Below are 20620 nucleotides of genomic sequence, written 5' to 3'. Positions count from 1 at the left end.
TCTGTAGGAGGGGGCACAGCTACAGTGCAGGCTGACTGCTGTGCCAGCTCAAAGCTAAGCAAATCCCAGCCTTTCAGTCAAGCCGAGTATGTTCAAACGTCAGTTCTGCTGCCTTTGAAAAACCAGGTCATATTTGACCTCTGCCATAAATGGGGACACTGCTACTTTCCAAGCTATAAAGATATGAGAGGATATATGTACTGTTCACAGGGGAGCTCCCCACATATAGTAAATGCTCCAGAAACTCTATTGCCTGGCCTCTTCTCAGGCCCTACCTCTGGGCTAAAGGAGTCTAAAAGTCCTAACTTCTGGAAGCAATATCACAAGAAAGGCTCCATTATGGGATGGAGGTAGAGTGGGGTGGGGATTGCTGGGGCCCAAGTATGGTAGAGAATGCTCCACACGTAGGAGAATAGCACAATGGAAGGAAGTAAGCCCAGAAGTTCCATGATAGAGGCTGGGTCCACCCCACAGATAGACCTGGGTGCACTGAGCTAGCTTTTGCTCCAGCAGCCTTATGGTCTCTGTCTCATTCCTGCCTGCCCATACTGAAGCTGGGCAGTTTCTGTGAGTTGAGATAGCTCAGAGCTGCAGTGTAAACTAGAATAAGAAAGGCTGTTGATACAGCTTTTACAGGATGGCCACAGTTCTCCACCTACCCATATCTTCCCTGTGTCACATCAGCCCAGGGCTCCACAGAGGTGCAGGACATGCATGTCTCTCAGAAGCAGTGCTGGGGTGTCTCCCTACACGCTTCATGGCAACACCTGCCCTTGTGGCCTGGGAAGATTGTTATGGATTGGTGGTTCTTGGAGCCTCCAGATAGTAGGCCCCAGTGAAAGACACAAACCCTTCTGGGCAAGCAATTTTATCAGGTCTTTTGCTCCCAGAGGGAGGGATAGTCAGGAGGAGGCCTAGTGCCTGGGAAGCAGCGCATGGCCTGTTTCTTGTCACCAGACACTCATTCTTTCAATAGAGTTGGCCCTGTGTGCAAGAGGAGTGTCAGAAAGCCAGGTCCAAGTCTCAGTTGATGGAGCACTGAAAAGCCAGTTGATCTCTCATAGGCCTGAGCTCCCTGGGGCAGAGCTTGCAGGCCCCAATACCCAGCCCAGGTGTAAGGTCTCAGGGTGAACTGAGGGAAGTGAGGGGGAGGTCTTTAAGGTCTGTGGCTCCCAGGGACCTGTTCTGAGGGAGGAGGCAGGGATGAACATGGCTGTCAGACTTCAGCCTTGTTTTCTCCATCTCTTGCACCCTCCAGAATCCATGCTGCTTAATATGATCAGGACCTCTGCCACCCTTAGCTGTCCTAAGATCTTCCAAATCACCCCACCAGGTTCTAGAAGCCTCCTTCCTAGGGGCAGGGTACTGTATGCATCTAGGATTCTGTACTATGGCTAGGTGCATCTCGAGGGACCAAGGCTCCTGTCCCCGCCCCACACTAGGTTTTAACAGCAGGACCAACCTCCTCACAGACCTAGAGAATCCTTGTAGGAATGCAGCATCAGAAGAAGAAAAACTATAGCAATCTAGAAGACATTATAAGTCATTTTCCTTTATTTTCTTAATGTATAATACAATTCCAATTCCAAAGAGACATAAATGCTGAGCAGACAGATGTAGGGTCCTGAGACACAGCAGCCAGAACCAGGCAGGGCTGGGTCTGCCCCTCATGCTCCATCACAACTTCCCCCCTCTTGGCCCTTGGCCATTGCCCAGGCACAAACTGAGAAGCAGAATGAAATGAATCTACCTAGTGGTCCAGGGAGGAGCCAGACATGACCTTGGTTGCCAAAATGGCCAAATCATGATCTAGCTGTGGGACCCTGGGCCTCAGTTTCCTTATTTCCTAAATAGGCTGAAATTTCCTGCTAGAGAATGGAGAAGAGAGCGTGCAGATGTGATTTTCTGGTGATACTGGCTCCCATTCTGCCTTGTGCTTCTAAACATCTATGTGATTGTGATTATGTCTCTCAGCTTATGTTGCCTTCATGGCTATGGCACAGCAGTGGAGCTTCTCTGGCCTGGTGGAATCCATCGGACTTGCGGACTCGTAGAGTGGAGTAGAAGACATCAGCCCCCAAGCAGACTCTGCTCTGAATGGCCCCTGGGCTGCAGCAGGAGCTTCATCATCAGGTCAGGGCTGACCTCTACGAGGTCAGTGAGGAAGGAAGGTGATGGCCTGGAGTCACACAGCAAGCCTGTGCAGCTCACTCAGCTGCCCCAGATGGCTCCACCTATGACCTTGAGGGCAAGGGTGGGAATTGTTCTTCCCTGCTCAGGCTCAGCTCCAAGCCTGGAATCCCTTTGAAGGGCATCTGTCACCATAGACTGATAGACATAGGCTTGGGGCCTCAGATAACCCAGGTGCTCTTTATGAAACAGACCCACATACCAGTGTCCTGGGTCTCTACTGGAATAATGTTGAAGTCTATGCTGTGATAAATGGAAAGACCAGCTCAACCTCAGTGAGGGCACAGGAGTGTCCTTCCTTTGCCCTTCAAATAGCCTTCCCTACAACAGTAGCCTCTGTCTAGCAAATCCCCTCCACATACACCACCAACCTTTGGCAGGGAACAGGTACCCTCTACCACCTAAACTATCTGCCCATCTCCACCCCAGAATGCATCTGCAAGAGTATATAGTCACACAGATCTGAGTACAGTTTTGTACTTGGAAAATGCCCCAGCACAATGCATGAAACTGCACTGGTCTAGACCATGCTTTCTGAAACCTGTGGTGCCCTCTGCACAATTCTCCCTGTACCACTTTATAGATGGAGGTCACTCAAGCCCTGAGACAGGAACAATTCCATGTCATGCACAAGTCTGGGCGGGGCATACCCTGGAAGCAAGCCAAACTGAGGGGCAAATCGTATCTGCCACCTGCACCCCTCTAGCTGTCCTCTTTCCTTCAAAAGACTCCTGGGGTCAGTGCCTATCAGGGAAGGGGAGCATTGCCCAAAGGCATTAAAGCAATACAGTAGGACCTTAGGCCCCCGTGGCAGGTGAGTTTGCAACCAGCTTTGGGGTCAAGGGGGGCTTTCTGGCATACCTCCCATCATACTCTGAGGGGATATTAGCAGATGATTCTCTCTCTTTCATTTCTTCAGTGATGAGGGAGGGGTGAATTGGTGAATCTTGGTCCCCAGGAAGCTTTGAGGCCAGGAAACAGAGAAAGAAAGAAAGTGAGAGGAACACCTCCAAAGAGGCCTGACTGTGCAGATTTGGCAGACCTTGGGGAGTGACTTCAGCCAGCTTGGCAAAGTGTCTACAATATGGATTTTAGCCCTCCCCTCCCTCCGCCCTTCCCTGCCCCTGCCCCTGCCCCATGTGGATGCTTAGGCCAAGCCCTTCTATTTGGGCTTCATCTCCACCCTGGAGTTGATGTCATCTGCATCCAGGTCATACTCCTCCACCTGGCCGCTGGTCCACACCTTCATGCGGTCTGTGAGGTCGCTGCTGCGTGGGGCCAGGATGAAGTCATAGATCAGCACTGCCAGGGCTCCTCCAATGAATGGCCCCACCCAGAAGATCTAGGAACAGAGCAGATCTGATCAGAGGGCATGTGGCTGGGACTGAGTCATGCACCCTAAAGCTCCTTCATAGGAATCTCTTCTGAGTTACACTCACCCACCACCCCACTGGAAGTTCTCCCCCACCTGTGTCTGGACAGAGGCGGGCAGGGCTGATCCTCAGGCTGCTGACTCAGTGCCCCCCAGGATGGACCCAGAGGGTGTAGAGGGATGTCTCTTGGCCTCTGTGTGGGCCTGCCCTGCCCTGGAAGGGCCCAGAGATAGTCCAGTCGAACACAGCATTGGCCTGGGACATGCACATCGATGATAATTAGGGCTAAAGCCCAGAGTGCTATGTCTGTGCTTAGCTCAGATTCTTCTTCCTTCTTGGCAGAAAAGAGCTACCATATGCCACCTCACAGTATGAGGAGCCAACAGTGTGAGCGAGCAGGCTGAGCAAAGCCACACTGAATCAGAAAGTGGCAGAGGTGAGATTTCTGTTGTGCCACTAGGGCAGCCCAGGGTTCGATCAGTGGGCAGGTCTGAACTGGAAGGCAGAGGCTGGGTCTAACTCTGTTCCATTGTGGCCCCACTACCCTGTCAGCTCAGGCCTCTGTTTCCTGATTTTCCCTGTCCTGGCAGCCTCCTGTGGGGGAAGGATGCCAGGAGATGATGCTGAACTTGCCCTGTGACCTCGAAGCCCCCGCTTACCCAGTGGTTGGTGAAGTCACGGGTGAGCACCGCGGAGCCAAAGGACCGAGCAGGGTTAATACCACAGCCAGTGTAGTCGATCTGTGATTGGGAAGGAATACAGAGAAAGTGACAGGAGAGAGACAGGTGAGAAAATAGAGGGAACAAGCAGGGAAGGGACAATCTGGGAGGGTCAGACCCGGAAAGAGGAGCTCTGACCCAGGAAGGTAGCCAGAGGTTCCTGTGTCCCTCTTCTGGACAGCAGCACTCCTGCCTCCAGAGACGGCCCACCTTTCCTGCCACAGTGGGCCCCCACTGTTCATGTGGGGCTTCCCTATCTAACCCTGCCCTCCCCAGCCCACCCTACATGGGATGTCCCTCCACTCACCGCCAGCAGGTGTCCCAGGGCCACAGAGAAGCCAATGGCTAGGGGAGCTGAGCCACCGAGGTCACGCCGTCTCCGATCAGTAGTGGCCAGTACACACAGCACCAGCTGCAGGGTGCCAATGATCTCAATGCCCAGGCCCTGGCCTGAGTTCACGCCAGAAGCCAGCTGTAGGGAAGAGAATCAAGGAGGTGTGGTGAGCAGGGAGGGTAGAAACTATGTCTAAGAATCCCAAGCCTTGGCAAATAAATAAAGGTCAGATCTTCATTGCTTCACTGTGTCCAGAGAGAGTCAGGCTCTGCCTGGGCACACACAGCAGGTCATCAGTCCTCTCCCACTAACCTTGAACACAGCCCCTAAAACCTCTCCACTCTGCCCTGATGACTGAGATGGGATGGGGACTCTGAATCAGCTACATCCAGGCTCAGGTAATCTGAAGTCCCCAAGGTCATAGGTGAGGGACAAAGCCCAGGCATGGCAAGAGATGGTCAGGGACATTTACAGAATAGAAAGAAGCAAGTGGGTGGGAGGGCTCAGCGAGGGACATTGCTTCATCACCCAGGTCTAGAACTTTCCACCCCACTGCATGCCCTGCTGCATCTAACATCCCAAAGCTGGGGTGCACCTTCTTCCATTAGCTCTCCATGGTCTCTCCTTTGTGACCATCTCCTGGTCTCCAGCCCACCTCTTCTTCCCCATGCCGGTCCCTCTCTTCCCCTGATCTAGTGTCAGACTCCCATTTCCTTCATCTGTGGCCTCCCTGTGTTTCCTTCAGTCTCCCCTCTGCCCTGGCTCTGGCCCTTTCCTTTCTTTCTTTGGCCACCAGGTCCCGCCACTACAGTCTGGCTGCCACTGCTCCTAGGCCACTTTTAGAAACATGACTCATGGAAAAAGAAGGGAACGAGAGCTGCCGTGAGGTTACAGAGCCCTTGTTCCCCAGCAGCTGCACCAGGAGTACTCTCCTCACAAGACCATGCAACCTGCTCCGTGGGATGGAGGTAGAGCACCCACACAGGGCAACTGGGCCTAGTCACAAAGGCTCACTTGCAAAGGTGCCTGGATCTGTCACCTGTGCTGCCTTCTCCCAGGCAGGGTGGTATCCTAACAAGCCAAAGTCTCCCTTCCCAGATCCCATCCTGAGGGTCCTGGGGTAACTCAAAGGCCACCGGACATTCCGCAAAATCTTAGGTGCAGAGCACACTTCCATTTCTGCAGAGATTTTTCCCAGAGCCTTGCCCAAGACCACCTTATAAGAACAATTCTCTTCCAGCTTTTGTCTGCCTTGCTGGTTTACAAGGAATGACTCACATCCCCTCCCCTGCCTTGCAGTCCCAGCTCTGAGTCTTTCCTGGCGTATCCCAATGCTGAGTCCCCTCTGGCCCTATCAGCCCTCTGGACAATGCCTAGCTGTCTTCCTGCTGCAAGGTCAGGCAGTGTGTGCCTCATGTTCAGATCCTGAATCTTCTACTTGCTGGCACGATAAGCACAGCCTAACTCTCTCTAGTCCTCCATTTCTCCATCTGCAAAACAGGTTTAACGGTCCCTGGCCATTCTCTAAGACCAGGAGAAGGTCCTAAGAGGGGCTGTCTTGGGACATTTAGAAAGGGCTGCTGAGGAAATAGAGATTGTGATTCTGATTTTGTTTTTTTTCTCGTTATCTCCATAGGATATGAGGACAAGCTAAGAGGAAGGGCCCAATCGACACAAGTATGCCGGCATAAGTGAGGGTCCCTAGAGCTGCTGTCAAGGGCCCAGTGAGAACCAGGACGAGGGCTGGAGGGGAGGCCATGAAGGCTGAGAGCCCCAGTGAAGCTCAATTCTTCTCCTGCCCATTGCTCTGCTCTCTCGGGTCAGCCTCATCGCTAGCTGATGGGAATCCTGAAATCATCCCTTCCTGGTGATCCTCGTGGATCCATGGCTGTAAGTAGCTCATGCTTGGACACCCCATTCCCCCAATTCCCCTGCTCACTATCTCCCAGATGTGGCTCATCCTTTCTGGTTCTTAATCAAGGCTGATAGTCCCAATCCCTACCCAAAGGCACCATTTCCCATGCAAATGGAGCAGAGGAGGTCATTGTGCCAACCCGTGTTCTGAGTCCTTGGGAAGGGGGAGGGGAGACACCTGGCCTGGGAACTCCAGGAGGTACCCCTTTCCTAATAACCAGGAACCTCAGGAATGGCAACATGCCTCACCCCCTTGCACACTGCCACCGTGATGAGCACCTTCTGATTTGCATCAACATTCATTGGTGGCCTTTCTTCTACCATTTAATCCACTTGTGTTACTTACATGGAGGAAAATATAATTAAGAATTAGAAGGCAGAGTTAAAGGTCCATTAAAATCTGATGTCCAGGAAAGAACAGGTTAAAAAAAAACCCAAACTTGGACTGTTATACAATCCATTAAACTTGAAACAATTGCTTCAGTAGGGCCAACCTCAGATATGGTTAGTTGCTAGAGGAAAAAGTATGTTTGTACATTACCATATAGTTTTTTCTGGCCCCGGGCTTATGTTGTATTGGTTACATTAAAAATAATAAAATCAATGTTTTGATTGCAAGTGTGGACAAGGGAACAATCCACACAATTCTTCTGAAGCATCGCAACATTATAACTTCTTTATCTGAACACAAAACCCATGTAAGCTCATTGCTCAGGGCCCAGGCAAACCTATCAGCTCCAGGAAGACGCCCAGGGTCCCTGGATGTGATTAACTTCTACCCTGTTCTGCCACACCCTCACTGAACTCTTCACCTCCCAGAGAGGATAACCTTACCCTCCTCCCAAGTGGGCACCTTACCTGTTTTCAGCCTGGGAGCCCCATAACTCCCTGTCCAAGCCTTGGGGGAAAGGCTCACTGTGAGCTAACAGAAGAGCAGAGAAGGTAATGTACTTGAGCTCCCACCCTCTCTCAAAGCAGCCTGGCTCCAGGGGAGCACTCTGGATACAGCAGTCTAGTCAGGAGACAACAGGTCATTTGTCAAGCTCTGGGCTTTATAGGGTCTTCTGTGCCAAGACTCTGAGAAGCCAAAGAGGAGGCTGAGCTCCAGGGAGGAGGCAGCAAAGCCTGAATTCTTGCCCTGGGGTATGTGCCACCTCATTCTCATGGGCCAGTATGCTGACTACCAAGGGCTCTGGCTGTTCCTAGCTTGGACTGGGAAGTTGGCAAAAGATAGCTCTATGGCTGCCAGCATGTCCCAAGCTCCAGGACTGACTTCTTCAGCCAATGAAATTTGAACCCTTCCTGCCCCCTGAAAATAAACCAACAGAATAGCTTCTGAGTCCAGGACCATCAACTTGGTCTGAACATTCTGGCACACCACACCTGGAGAGCAGTAGACTCCAGAGCCTGGCATGGCTGAGGCCTGACCATCTGTTCTCAAGGACCAGAGGACAAGGAACATCAATCAATGTCTGCTCTCCCCACACCAGTGCCTTCAGGACTCAAACTGGGCAGTAGAGTGAAACTTGCAGGCCCTACCTCTGCAAATGTGCACACATGGTGGTTTCCATGATTTATATGTGCCCCTGTGTAGCTTTGTGTGTCTGTCTGTTATCTATGAGTGACAATATATGTGTGTCCAGGGATGGGCCCTGGGGTGACTCACTCCTTTGTTAGATTTTAAGAGATTTATTATGCAATAATTAAGTGAAAAATTCTATCAAAGAACTATAAAAATCTTCAACTTGTGTGCACCAATAAACATAGCCAAAAACAAATGCTATAAAAGTAGAATTACAAGGAGGATTGGATCAATCAACCCCAATTGAAAGATTTTAACGGCCCTCTCTTAGAAATTGATAGAATGAAACAGTCAACAAAAATGCTAATAACATGAATGGAAAGAACAGAGCACAAAACTAACAAGCTTGATTTCAGTAAAACATTACACATACTGACCCCAAAATTAAAGAATAGTAAAGAACAGACACTCTTCTTAAGCCCACATGGGCCATTTAGACAAATTGATCAGGTGCTGGCCAGACACCGGGAACCCTCCCTGTGCTCTCTATGGCCGGGATCTTGGACAGGATCGTTGAGCTGTGTGTTTGCACTGGCATATTTGATGACATTGCTGAGTGTGTTGCTAATGTTACACACTCACATGGATTCCGCTGTTGGCTAGAGAAGGGAGGGGAGCAGGGAAGGGAAGAAACCCCAGGAGGGAGAAAGCACCCTTTATTTGCTCTCAGAAGCCATTTTATCTTCCTGACAAGGAACAATACACAAAGCAATGGTCTCCCCTTTCCCACTCTCCTTTATTTTCCTTACTTCATGGCAGGGAAAAGAAAAGGTTTCATTGAGGCACCCCCACCCTGGATCCTAGGGCATGAGAGGGCCCTTGAGAATTACTACATGTTGCCACCGTTTGTACCACATACACACACATGCTTGAGTGTGTACACGTTAGCACAGCATGAATGTGTGCTCTTTGGAGCAGAAAAATCATGAAGTGGGAGGCAGGAGGTTGAGGACATGGTCTTGCCCTGCCATAACTCACTGTACACTCTTACAAGTCTCTTGGAGGCTCTGTTTCCCCACTACAATGGAGGCTGTGGCCCAAGGTCCTGCCACAGAGTTTCCAGCATTCCTTCTTGCCTGGCATCAGGCAGACCAAGACCCAGAAGCAGGAGCACAGAATCTTCCTGCATCCACCCCAGCTGCCAAAACTGATGTCACAGGACTTCCAACCACTTCATCACACCTCTCCTCAGCTAGGTACCCAAAAAGGCTTCTATGCCTGGTAGTTCACTTTTCACGACCTTAGTGACAGGGGAGCTTATCAACTTAGAACTATAGCTTTCCAATTAAAAGGTGAAATTCTTTGTATAAAACAGAATCTGCTCCTGACAGGACACTGACTGCATTTCAGAACCAGAGAGGAACTGCTAATAGTGGTGAGGGCCTTTCCAGTCTTCCCTGCCCTGTTTTAGCTTCAGCCTCAGGCTGTGCTAGTCCAATGGGAAGCTCCTTAGATGAGTAAAGACAGCTCCTCACTTAACTCTGTGTAGATCAGGAGCACATTTAGTCCCCAGGAAGAGGCCCTGACTGAGGAAACTCTGGCATACCTAAACCCTCTAGAATAACACCTGACTGCACAGCTGTGTGGTTCCAAGCCTCGCCACAAATGAGACCACAGATCCACTTGGGGCTTCCAAAGAGTAGGCCCAGGGCCTGCAGGAAGCTTCTATCAGCTAGAAATGCAGGCTCCTTTGCCGCCAGGAAAAGTTCACTGGGCAGCAATAGGGGATGTGTGACCGTCTGACAAAGGGCTGGTGGGCTACCAGTACCTGCTGAGTGGGGCATGGGCCGGGATGGCTGCAAGGAATGGGCTTGTCATGAGTGAGGAGACCACCACATGCTGCTGGAGTGCGCCTGGCTGAGAGCAGAAAGCCAAGGTGAGAAGGGCGTGGGGGTCACCCAGTGAGCCATGTGTCCTCTCACAACCCTGCCCTTGCAGATGTGGGCTCCAGGGAGGAGGCCAACCATCGGGATGGCCAATACTGGCACTGACTGGGCTGTTCAGAGGGCTCCAGTGGGGGAGGCCACTCAGAACTTTCCATGGTGAGGGAAGTCTCCACCACAAAGCTGCTGCCATCCCCTTCATCTGTTCTGGCTGAAAACAGTAATTATATGTCCCAGCTACGATACCACCACCCGGCCCCCCGCCTTCTCCCCAGGCAGGTCTGCCTGAACAGGGTCATCGGAAACTCTGGTTTTCCTTTCACCAGTCCACCCCTAAGCCCTGGAGGAGGTGGCAGGGGCCTCCCTCCTGGACAACTGGTGACATAGAAAGCCTTCTGGCCCTCTAGCTGAGAAAACTGAGGCCCAGAAAATGGAAATGGGGAGCATTTGCGACCAAGGCCAGGCTGTTGGTGTAACATGTGAGAGCATTTTCCAAGTACTTAGGCCTTTGAATGAGTGAAGACAGCTCCTCACTTAACCCACTTGGCACTAGCAGGACTGAGAGGAATCCCATTACTGGTAGGTTTTCTCTCTCAGCAGCTCCAGGATAGCACTGAGAATGCAGTGCCTTCCAGTTGCAAACACTGGCCTGCCCAGAGGGCTGGCCTCCCACCATGAGCCTCTGTCTAATAGATCCAATGACCTCTATCCTCAGCTTCTCCTGCATTCTCACCTGAGCACACACAAGTACTCTTCTCAGCAGCCCCTTTCCTCTCAAGAGGTCTCCACATTTGAATTCGTGCAGCATCTCCTGCCAGAAATCCACCTGGCTCTCCTACCCTTCCAGTTCAGGAGTTCTCAGGCCAGCTCAAAAGCTTCTTATCATACCTGCCTCTTGCCTCATATCACAGCCAGCTGTATACAGGGCTTATCTTATCCCAGGCCTGTGTGCATCCCAGGGCAAGGAGCCCAGCTGACCCAGCCCTACACTGAGCACCAAGCAGCCTCCTTTGGGTCTGAAGGGAGCTGACCAGGGAAGGGAAGAATGAAAACAGCCAGAGAATGCTAGGTTTCACAGGGCCCCAGGATCTTCCACTTTCTGAGCCAGCCACACCTTCTGTGTCCTGCTCACAGGTGAGAACCTGGGCCATGTCAGTTGGGTTAGTTCTGTGGAGTCAGATGGAATGCCAGTGGCTGAGCCAGGACAGGGAGAGGCTAAGGTGGCCACCCCAGGCTCAGTCTCTCACTCTTGGCTAAAAGCAGGGTTTGGCTCTTAGAACTAGCTGTGACTCTGTGGGACACACAAAGGCCTGTGGTCTCTGTAGGGTGTATCCTGGATCTTGACTCAGTGAGGAGAAAGTTGTCCCTACCATGTCCCCAGAGGACAATTCCTGATTCACCCAACCACTTCCTGCCACTTTTTCCCCGTTTTCTTTGGAAATCTCCATGCCAATGACTTACCCCACCCAGATTTTGGGGAAGGTGGGGCCGGAGAACTAAGGAGCTATGGGAGCTCCCCTCAAAGCATGAAGGAAAGACTGTCTGTCACCTGCAGTGTGGACTGTGCTCTGTCCCTCTGGAGTCATCAAGGCCACTCCCAGGTGCCTCCAAGTCCAGAGCCCTTTGGCGGGGACAGGGAAGACACCTCTGTTTCTAAGCCCATACCTGTGTTCCTGAACCCCAAATGTCCATTATCTTAATGGAGCAGTGCCAGAGCCCCACCAGCCTTTGGAAAAAGGAAGCTAGAAAAAAGATGGAGAACCGAAGCAGGGTGTGGCAGAAGGGCAGATGGTGCAGAAGGTACTGCTTCTCTATCTCTGTCTTGGATGCCCACACAAGAGAGTGCAAAGCCTTTGCCAGCAGGTGCACAGGTCCAACTTGTCCCTTGACTTTGGAGGAAAAAGAAGGAGCAAGAAGGCCTGGAAGCCTCAACACCTCCCCCAGGGGAAGCCTTCCCCACTTCCTTCCTACTCAGCCTAGCCTCAGTGTGAACTTGGCCCTCCCCACAGGAATTCCCTGAGGTCAGCTGGCTCTGCTCATGCTGAAGAGACTGAGGCCTGGGGGGAAATGACCAGTCCAAGCTCTGTCCTTCTGTCTGTCATAGTCACATCTTTCCCGGCTAAAGTCTAAACTCCAGCCACAGAGCTAATCTTCAATCTTGGGCTGAGCAGAGGTTGACTGAAAAGAGGTTCTGGGAATGTGTCACCGTGACAGAAGAAGTGCTAATCCCCTGTAGCAGGGTCCTGACAGCTGCCCTCTGCACCGGAGTTTTATCTAGCCTCCTGGCTTCCATCAGCAGGACTGAACTTTGGCTGGAGCATGACAACTGTAATCGCCCATTGCCATCTCAGAGAGGCCTCATCAGCCTTCAATGTTCCCACACCCACTAGCCTCACAAAGCCCTCCGGCACGTTTCTCCAGCTCTGTTCCTCACCTCTGCTCTCTGTCTCCTTCCTGGAAAGGGCGCCCTCAGCCCGCTGGCCCAAGAGACGCTCTCATTCCCCTTACTTGGCTACTCAGGCCATTTGCCCCCTGGTGTATCCCAAGGGCATTCAGTGTTTGTACTTGGCTGCGGAGCTGGAAAAGCCTGGGTCTATAACAGCAGGCAGTCACCAGCAAGGGCCACTTAGGTGTGCTAAGCAGCCTAGGAGAAATTATTCTCAGCAGCAACCACCCAGTCACCAACATCTGTTTCCTACTCAAGCCAGGAGCAGTGGGCACATGCTCACATACTCACTCATACACACCCGCCACAGGAGCACAAATGTGCATATATAGTTTACACAAACTCAGAGGCCCACCCCAGCAAGCACGTGCAGACCTACACCTGCACACACACAAACACACGTGCCACACCCCTCTCTGCCCAGGCACCATCAGCCCAGTCCTTGCCTCCTACCTCTCTCTGTCACCCAGAAAAGTGTCTTCACTCCCTTTTCCTTGTCTGACGGCCATTGGGGCAGGAATTGAGGTACGTTTCACTGACTTCCTGAGAGAGTTGATTTGGGACTATGTATGAATATGGGGGGCTGCCTGGAAGCTTAGGAACCCCCTCAAGGGGGTTCTTCTCAGACTCTTGCAGACCCTGCTGTGGTGGAGGTGCCCTGTACCTGCTGCAGCATGGCTGAGTACAGCAGGTAGTTTGCCCAGAGTACAGGGCTGTAGAGAAGGGAGCTGGCTGCCACACAGGGCTGAACAGGGCCAAGAAATTGTAGTCTGGGCATAAGGAACTGCTGGCCCAAAGTTAATGCCCCCGGAGCTTATTCCCCCCAACAGACGCTCTGCAGGAGACATTGGCACGATCACTTTTCTCTGGCTCTGATTCCCAAAGAGCCTGGCAGAAACCAGGCCAGAGCTACTGCATAGCTGAGCTCCAGGTACAATTCTACATGACCTCCAACAATCTCTTGTCTTCTCTCTTCCTCAGTGTCTCCATCTACACAGTGGGCAGAGGGTGGAACTAGTACTCTCTCTGCCCCATCCTAGAGCACCCCCACCAAAGCCGCGAGTACCCTACTCACGTCATTTCGGCCAAGCGTGTTCATGGGCAGGTTGGAGGTGATGCCCGAGAGGATGGCAGTGGCAACGATGGCCCCCACGCACTGGGCGATGATGTACATGACTGCCCGAAGGATGCTGATCTGACAGCTGAGCAGCAGCCCCAGCGTGACAGCCGGGTTGAGGTGCGCGCCACTGATGTGGCCCACACTCTGGGCCATTGTAGCAATGCTCAGCCCAAAGGCCAGTGACACCTTCACGTTGTCCTGCACCGCATTCGCCGTCTGGTTTCCCTTCACCGGGTATTTGAAGCCCAGGGCAGTGCCAATACTGATGAAGACGAAGAGGGTCATAGCCAAGAACTCGGCCACCACGGCCCTCCAGAAGATCTTCTTCTTGAACTCGCTGGCCATACTAGCAGGGGGCTTGGCTTAAGACTGCTCGCTGCCTGGTGCTCAAGTCCCTCTGAGAGCTGAACCACAGCCTGGGTTGGGCCTATTTATAGAGCTGGGGGGGCGGGGGGAGCACAAAGGGAGGAAGGCCTCTCTTTCTCCTGGCCCGCCCCACGGGCCTCCTCTCTGTGATGGATGCAGACTCGGCTCTGCTGTCTGCCTGCCAACTTTTTTTCCTTCCTCCTCTCCCCCTCCCTCCTATCTCCCTCCCTCTCTCCGCCCTCAGCCCTGCCCAGCCCAGGAGGCAGGCAGGAGGCAGCCCTTGCTCTAATAGGCTTTGGGAAATTCCTCCAAGCTGGCCCCACTCAGGGGGCCAAAGAAATCCAGGTGTCCTGCCCAGTGTACAAAGCTCAGCGGGATGCCCAGGCAGAGCCGGGCTCTCCAAAGGGAGAACGTGGGGACTGGCCTTGATGAGTGGACGCTGTCTTCCTTAGAGGTGAGCACCACAATCCTACCTGCCTGAAATTTTCATCCTAGCATGGTGTGACATTATTAGTCCTAAAGTTGGTGGCTCCAGGTATCCAGAGAAGGCCGTCTGGGCCTGACATACCCAGGCAGGACCCAACTGCTACTTGTCACTTCAGGGCTGCCACCCTCTCAACAGCCAGGCATGGGTTGGTGGGGGAAAAAGAGCCTTGGAAGGTGAAGAGAGCTTTGTCTGTGGCTTCCCTCCATATAGTGGTCAAGGGCAGGCCTGAGAGAGGCAGGAGTGTTAGGTAGCCCCAGAATTTAGGAATAGTTTGAAGAGTGATTTAGGACAGCTTCGGGGAGATGGAGACTGTTTAGAACTTTCCTCTCACAGGCGGTTGAGTTGGAGATTCACTTTTAAGAGACAGAAAGAATGACAGCCCAAGCCAGTAAGGACAGACAGAGAGACAGTCTCTCCAAGGGGGATCCTGAGCCTGGACTCAACAGAAGAAAGGTATAATCGGGCCCCTGAGCTTCTGGGATGGAGAAGAGCATGAAAAACAGGAACAGAATTGGAACTAAGTGGAAGGGAGAAGGAAGAGACACCCCCCCCCCACCACGCAGAGGCTGAGACACAGGCAGGGAGAAGACACAAGGAGCCCTGAGAGGAAAGAGAGGAAAGTGGGGTGTAAATGGCTGCCCAATGGGCAGCAGGAAAGCTGACGCCTGCAGACCCCTGCAGTCCAGCCTGTGCCCTGTGCACACCCAGTTAACAAACTGAGCACAAATCTGGACTCTGGGGCCAGGGTGCTGTCAGGAAGCCCAGCCCAGCCCACTTGCCTGTGGTAGGTGAATATGTTGAAAGGTGAGCCAGGCCCAGCAGGGAGCGTGTCTCTCTCTCTCTCTCTGCCACCAGGAAGGGACATCTCCTCCCACCTACCTCCTGTCTACCACCGTTCTAATCCGTTCTAATCCGTAGCACCATTATCACATTTGTCAATGGGAAAGTGAGGCTCAGCAGCGAGGGGAGTGACTTCCCTGAGTCCTGGGGACAGGACAGAGACAAATATGTGAGTTGTGTCCCTCCTCATGTGCAGGGTCCAAGCTGTAGAGAATGACTCCACCTCACGGGCTACCCTCTGCCCAGCCCCTGCCCTGCAAGGCTAGTAAGCCCAAGGAGCAGCACGGTTCATGTTTGCTGGCAGCAGGCAGCCGGCTGGAAGCTGCGCTCATACACAGGCACCAATTGCCCAGAAGACTAGTAGGGAGTGGCCCGAGGCTGTTAGTGCAGAGGCTGGCAGGCCCTGTCTGTTCACACCGCCTGGGAAGCCAGAGGTAACTGGTGCGTTATTAACCCTCTGAAAGAGGGAGCCATCCCAGTGGGTCACCTCCCGGAACTTCCTCTACATCCTTTACTCTGGGCAGCCCTGGCTCAGCACTTATGTCCTGGGAGGCTGCCCTGGCCCTGACACAGCCCTGGTGAGGCATTCTCTGGGACCTCTGACCCATCTCTCTCTGCAGCACTGGAATGCTCTCACCCGGAGATTTCAGAGGGCAGCTCTGTGCCCTCTTCAAGGCAGACTCCTGGGAACAAAGCTGTGGCATCTCTCCAGCTAGGCTCTTCTTCAAGCCACAGGTATCTGGGTTGTCTTCTTTAGTATACTGAGCAGTGTACACACAGTTGCCATCACAGTTTCCTGACTTCTGAGAGCTCACTGCAGTCCCTACCCTCTACTTGGTGCAGGACTAAGATCTGAGGCTGAAGATCCAAAGAGGACTCAAGGAAGGCAGCAAAAGAGAGCAGTCCCCAGGCAGAGACTAGCATGGCTGAGCACTGGAAGAGAGTCAAGAGCATAGTTTTCAGGACCTGCATCCCAGGTGTGATCCAAGGGCCAGGTTCAGATCCACACAGCTGAGGATTAATGGAGTTCTACTGCGCCTGTGCGTGACAGTCCTCATGGACTTACTAAAATATCTAACAGATGTTTGCTTAGCTCAGGTAACTGCTAAACCCTGTTCTTGGTCCTGGGAAGTTGGGCAAGAGTCACACAGACAGCTTCATGTCTTTTCAAAGCCTCCATTCTCCTATGGGTTCTCAGGGTCTCTGTGTGAATGTGAGTGTGTGTGTGTGTGTGTGTGTGTGTGTGTGTGTGTGTGTGTGCCAACAGAGCCCACCTTGCTTTGGAGCAGCCAGGAAGTGGGGGATCCAGGAGTACTAGGTTGGGTAAAGCACTTTTGCCCAGGCAAATTATGCACACATCAGTCAGGATGATAATAGTCTCCTCAGAGTGACACTTACGCCATCCCAGCATCCTGAGTCCCCCTATCCTTTACCAGCCTGGCCTCTGCCCTAATGCCAACATGATAGCTCCCATCCTATGGACAAAGGCGTAAACATCAGGAGGCATCATCAGAACGGCCATCCGGAGGTACAGCCAGAAACACTAGCTCAGATCTCGTTCTGCACCACTCCCGAAGGCTTGCGGGTATTGTGACTTGCCAAGGGAAGGCCAAACTGCGATTGTGAGCTGGGACCACTTAGTCCAGAGCCCGTGTCCCCTGTGAGCAAGGACACCCCTCCCCCAGTCATCCAGCCCCACTCTGTTGGCCCAGAAGAAATCACAAGGGTTGAGGTGACAGACCCCAGAAGATGCCAGGTGTGAGGGACAGCACTGGGTGCACAGGGAAGCGAGGCTACAACCCCTGCAGACCCAGTGGCCCCAGCATCTGCCCCACGGTGGGCCGCTGTGTCCAGCTCAGCACCTCCTCCAGTGTGTCCCACCCTGGCAGGTACTGTCCTTCCGCCCCCTACTGGCTCTGTGTGTCTCCTGTAGACAGTGGTAGAGTCAGGCTAAATAAGGAGTCCTCCACCCCTGGTCCCGAGCCCTGGGAGAGGCTGCAGGCCATTTAAGCAGCAACATTGTTGGCAGCAACAGCATCAGCAAGTGCTTTCCCAGATGTGCCTCATTCCTGACATGCCGGTAAGACCCACGTCCTGTCCCAGAGGTGGCCGTTGCCAGGGTGTCTCAGCCCTGTCTCCACAGGGATCCAGTGGGAGAACTTCAGGTTCTGTCCAGACTGAGATACCAGCTGAGGGTCTGGAGTGTGGGCTGTGTGGACATGCAGGGTGTGGCCCAGCTGTGCCTAGCTACTGTCGGAGTCAGGACAGAGAGGCCAAAAAGAATGGACCCTCCCTTCAGGCCCAAAAGGGATTTCTCACCCCAGGTTGGGCTATGGAAAGTCTTAACTTCATTTCCTCCATAAGGTCCCATGGGAGGATGGGGTTGGTGGTAGGAGGAGTCTCAGACAACAGATGATATGACAACCCATCACCAGCAGCTCACCAACAGCTTGGATGCCTTTCCCAGAATCCTCCAGCCTTTCTGTATTGGGGCAGAGAGTGCTGAGAGCAAGTGGAAAGCTGGAAGCCCAGTCCTAGTGGACCTGAAAGAAGAGACAACCTCCTCCTGGAGAATCCAATTGACCCCACATCCCGGGCCCCTGACTCTGTAAACTTCCTGGACAGGCTCCTGCTTCCATCCATCTCCGGACTCTGATCCTGGACCTGGAAGACCTGGCTCTCAATCACCCAGCCAAGCCTTGTCCTCTCAGAAGCCCATGGCCAGAGCAGGGCCTTGGACTCATCTGGGGTCATCTTCCTTGTGAGGGGAAGTCAGGTTTCTCTAGCCCTGGGGAAGAAAAGGAGGCTCAGGTCCAGAGCACCTGGACCTGCAAGGAGCCAAAGGTTCCCCGGGACCACTTGAACTCATCGATCCTCCATCTTCAGGTCCTTCACCCATCACCCAACAAAGCTCTATGCCCACTCCCCCTGTTTCACACTGGGGCCCCTGGTGAGCCATACCTAATGTAGCCGCCCTCCTTTGGAGCCACAGCAGCCCCTCTGAGCCCTTACCTGCCTGGGAGGGCACCCTCCATGGAGGCCACACCTCACCAAGGCAGAGGCTGGGAGAGCTGGGTATAGGGTTGAGTGAGCGTGATGCTCCAGGAAGCATGTGTGCCCCCCCCCAACTCTCATCTTCTCAAGGGATGGGTACCATCTTTCCAAGCCTGTGAGTTTCTCCTGTCTGACAGATACCTCCCGATATTTACGTGTCACTGTCACAAGATCGGTCTTAAATCAAAAAAGGATTTAGCAGCCCACTAGTGATTCATCAGATGGAACGATTTAATAATTTTCTAGACTACTGCTTCCCATTTATGTCTCCTCTCCCTCTCCTCACCCTGGGCCTCACCCCGCCCCTGCCCGCTTAAAGCAATAGCCAGTTTTACTGACTGAGTGGGGCACAGTATAGTACGATACTTCTGTCTAGGAAGTGGGATTTTCTGTTTTAATGTCTTTCCATCAACTCTCTCGCCATAGGCCCTGTCCTGTGATGCCAGAGAGGATGACAAACCACAGGCACAAGATGACAAATTGTTACCACAAGCCTTGCCAGGGGTCTTCGAGGGCTTAATGTACCACATCCAGGGCACTGTAAATAAGGGCACTGGAGGAGACAGGCCTGCCTGCCTCCACCCCACCCGCCCAGGGCTAGCAAAGGTTTTCCACGAAGGAGTGGAGTCACATTTTCCCCAGCCCTGCCCTGTGAGAGGGACGCCCTATGGCTAGGGGAGACAGACATCACTGGCTTGCAGAAACGATGCTGGTGGCATTTGGACTGGTGCCTGACCACACCCTCCCAGAGGCCAGGGCGGGAAGGAGGCTCTCTGCTCCTTGGGGCCCTGAAAGGAAGGGCTGCATGTGTGTGGTTTGGGAGCATTTCCTCAGCCTGGGCTCCTGCTGCCCCCCTGGGCCCACCTCGCTGCAGCTTTCTTCCAGTTCTCTCTTGTCCTGGGCTCTCAAGTCTCCTGTGTCTCCTTGTTGCATTATAAAGCATCAAGTTTGGGAGAAAGGAGCCAGAAAATCTGATGCTGTTTTTCTATGGGGAAACTGAGGCTCAGAGAGAAGTAATATGACCTAGGGGTTTGGGGTGGGTCAGAGCAGAGCCTGACTGGAATCCTAGCTGCCAGCCTGCTCTGCCAGCCACACGTGTCTTCCCCTTTGCTTCTCTGGTGACCAAAGGCCATCTCTTCCTCCGACACTAACAAGACTCAGAAGAGTGCACTCTTCCCTAATCAGGAAACAAGAGCCTGGCCAGCCTACAGCTATTTACAGAAAGGCCCAGGACCTGATGTGCTCCTGTCTCCCCAGGCCACTAACACTACCATCCCGCTGCTGCTGCTGCTCCTTGGCTGTGTCCAGGTATGCACAGGCAGTCCAGCAGCCAGGGACTCCAGGCTCTCTGGCAAAGCGGTCCACCTGCTCCAGCCCCTCTCCTGGAGATAGCCACGCCTCCAGGCCCTGGCAGTGGGCCCCACCTTCTGCCTCTGCCACTTCTCATTGCTTCTTCCTCCACTCCATTCATCCCCCTCTGAGAACCACCACACTGCTGGACGCTGCTCCTGGGCCTCTTAGCCCAGTCATTGCCCCTGGGGACTCCTCTGGGCCCTGCCACACGAACAACTGGGGCTTCTACAGTTTCTGAGGTCTTCAGCATTTCAGCATGCAGAGCTCAGGCAGGGAGGCCTGCATGGAAGAGCCTCTGGCTCCCTGCTGTGTCCCGGCAGGCACCAGAGCTCAGTGACATCCCTCAGCACCTTACTCCCAGCTGTTCTCGCCTCACCACCAGGATTCATATATTCATCTTTAGGCCAGTGTGGTCAAGAAACTTATTTTTTAATATTTTATGGGGAAAGAGGCCCACAGAAATGGTAATGCAGGCCTGATCGTCACTACCACAGACTGCCAGGGACATGGGGTCCATTTTAAAGAGCTCCCAGGGGCATTGGTGTCTCTGACCCTCTTTTCCTTCAGGAAGAGTCCTCAGGCCTTCTGCTTGCATTAAGAGTCAGACACTGGAGTCATGAATTGCAGTGCATGCCTCATCTCTTCTTCCCCTGACTGCACTTGAGCCGTGGAAACACACAAAGAGGACACAGGATTTCACATGTGTGTGCGTATGTATGGGACCACACATGTGCAAACATTCATGCATCCATAAAACTGACATGTGTGTACATTATGTGTGTACACATGCAAGTGCATGTTGTATATGTAAGCACATTCACACGCTCACTTCTGTACACACATGCTGTACCCTCATCTCCTCCCACTTGGAAATCCTCTGCTATGTACACTGTGGCCTCTGCTGCCCGTTCCCTGGTCCCTGGGACTTCTGCTCTGCCTCCTTAGCCCTCCATTGTCAG

The 20620-nt window shown here is 53.0% G+C and overlaps 1 protein-coding gene and 1 long non-coding RNA gene across 5 annotated transcripts; one reads left to right on the top strand and one right to left on the bottom strand.

Moving 5' to 3' along the window:
* Positions 1 to 1532: 1532 nt before the first annotated feature.
* Positions 1533 to 13987, bottom strand: Aqp1 (aquaporin 1 (Colton blood group)). Its single transcript, XM_003467867.5, has 4 exons — positions 13517 to 13987; positions 4590 to 4754; positions 4223 to 4303; positions 1533 to 3532 (listed from the first exon to the last, which is right to left on the bottom strand). The coding sequence occupies exons 1-4, from the start codon at positions 13904 to 13906 to the stop codon at positions 3353 to 3355; spliced, it is 816 nt and encodes a 271-aa protein (XP_003467915.1). The 5' UTR covers positions 13907 to 13987; the 3' UTR covers positions 1533 to 3352.
* Positions 13988 to 14112: 125 nt separating this feature from the next.
* Positions 14113 to 18555, top strand: LOC106027244 (uncharacterized). Of its 4 annotated transcripts, XR_010044602.1 has the most exons (5): positions 14113 to 14381; positions 15875 to 15989; positions 16098 to 16352; positions 16691 to 16782; positions 17722 to 18555. It is a non-coding gene; the product is annotated as an uncharacterized LOC106027244 (long non-coding RNA). The 4 variants fall into 4 exon arrangements; XR_001200821.3 differs by having other exon boundaries at positions 16691 to 18555; XR_010044601.1 differs by having other exon boundaries at positions 16098 to 16782.
* Positions 18556 to 20620: the final 2065 nt, after the last annotated feature.

Source organism: Cavia porcellus, unplaced genomic scaffold (genome assembly GCF_034190915.1).
Source record: "Cavia porcellus strain 051 isolate PalLab524CR breed Dunkin Hartley unplaced genomic scaffold, mCavPor4.1 scaffold_2, whole genome shotgun sequence".
NCBI lineage: Eukaryota > Metazoa > Chordata > Mammalia > Rodentia > Caviidae > Cavia > Cavia porcellus.
Note: the sequence above shows the minus strand (reverse complement) of the source record. Positions and strands in the feature narration are given on the sequence as shown.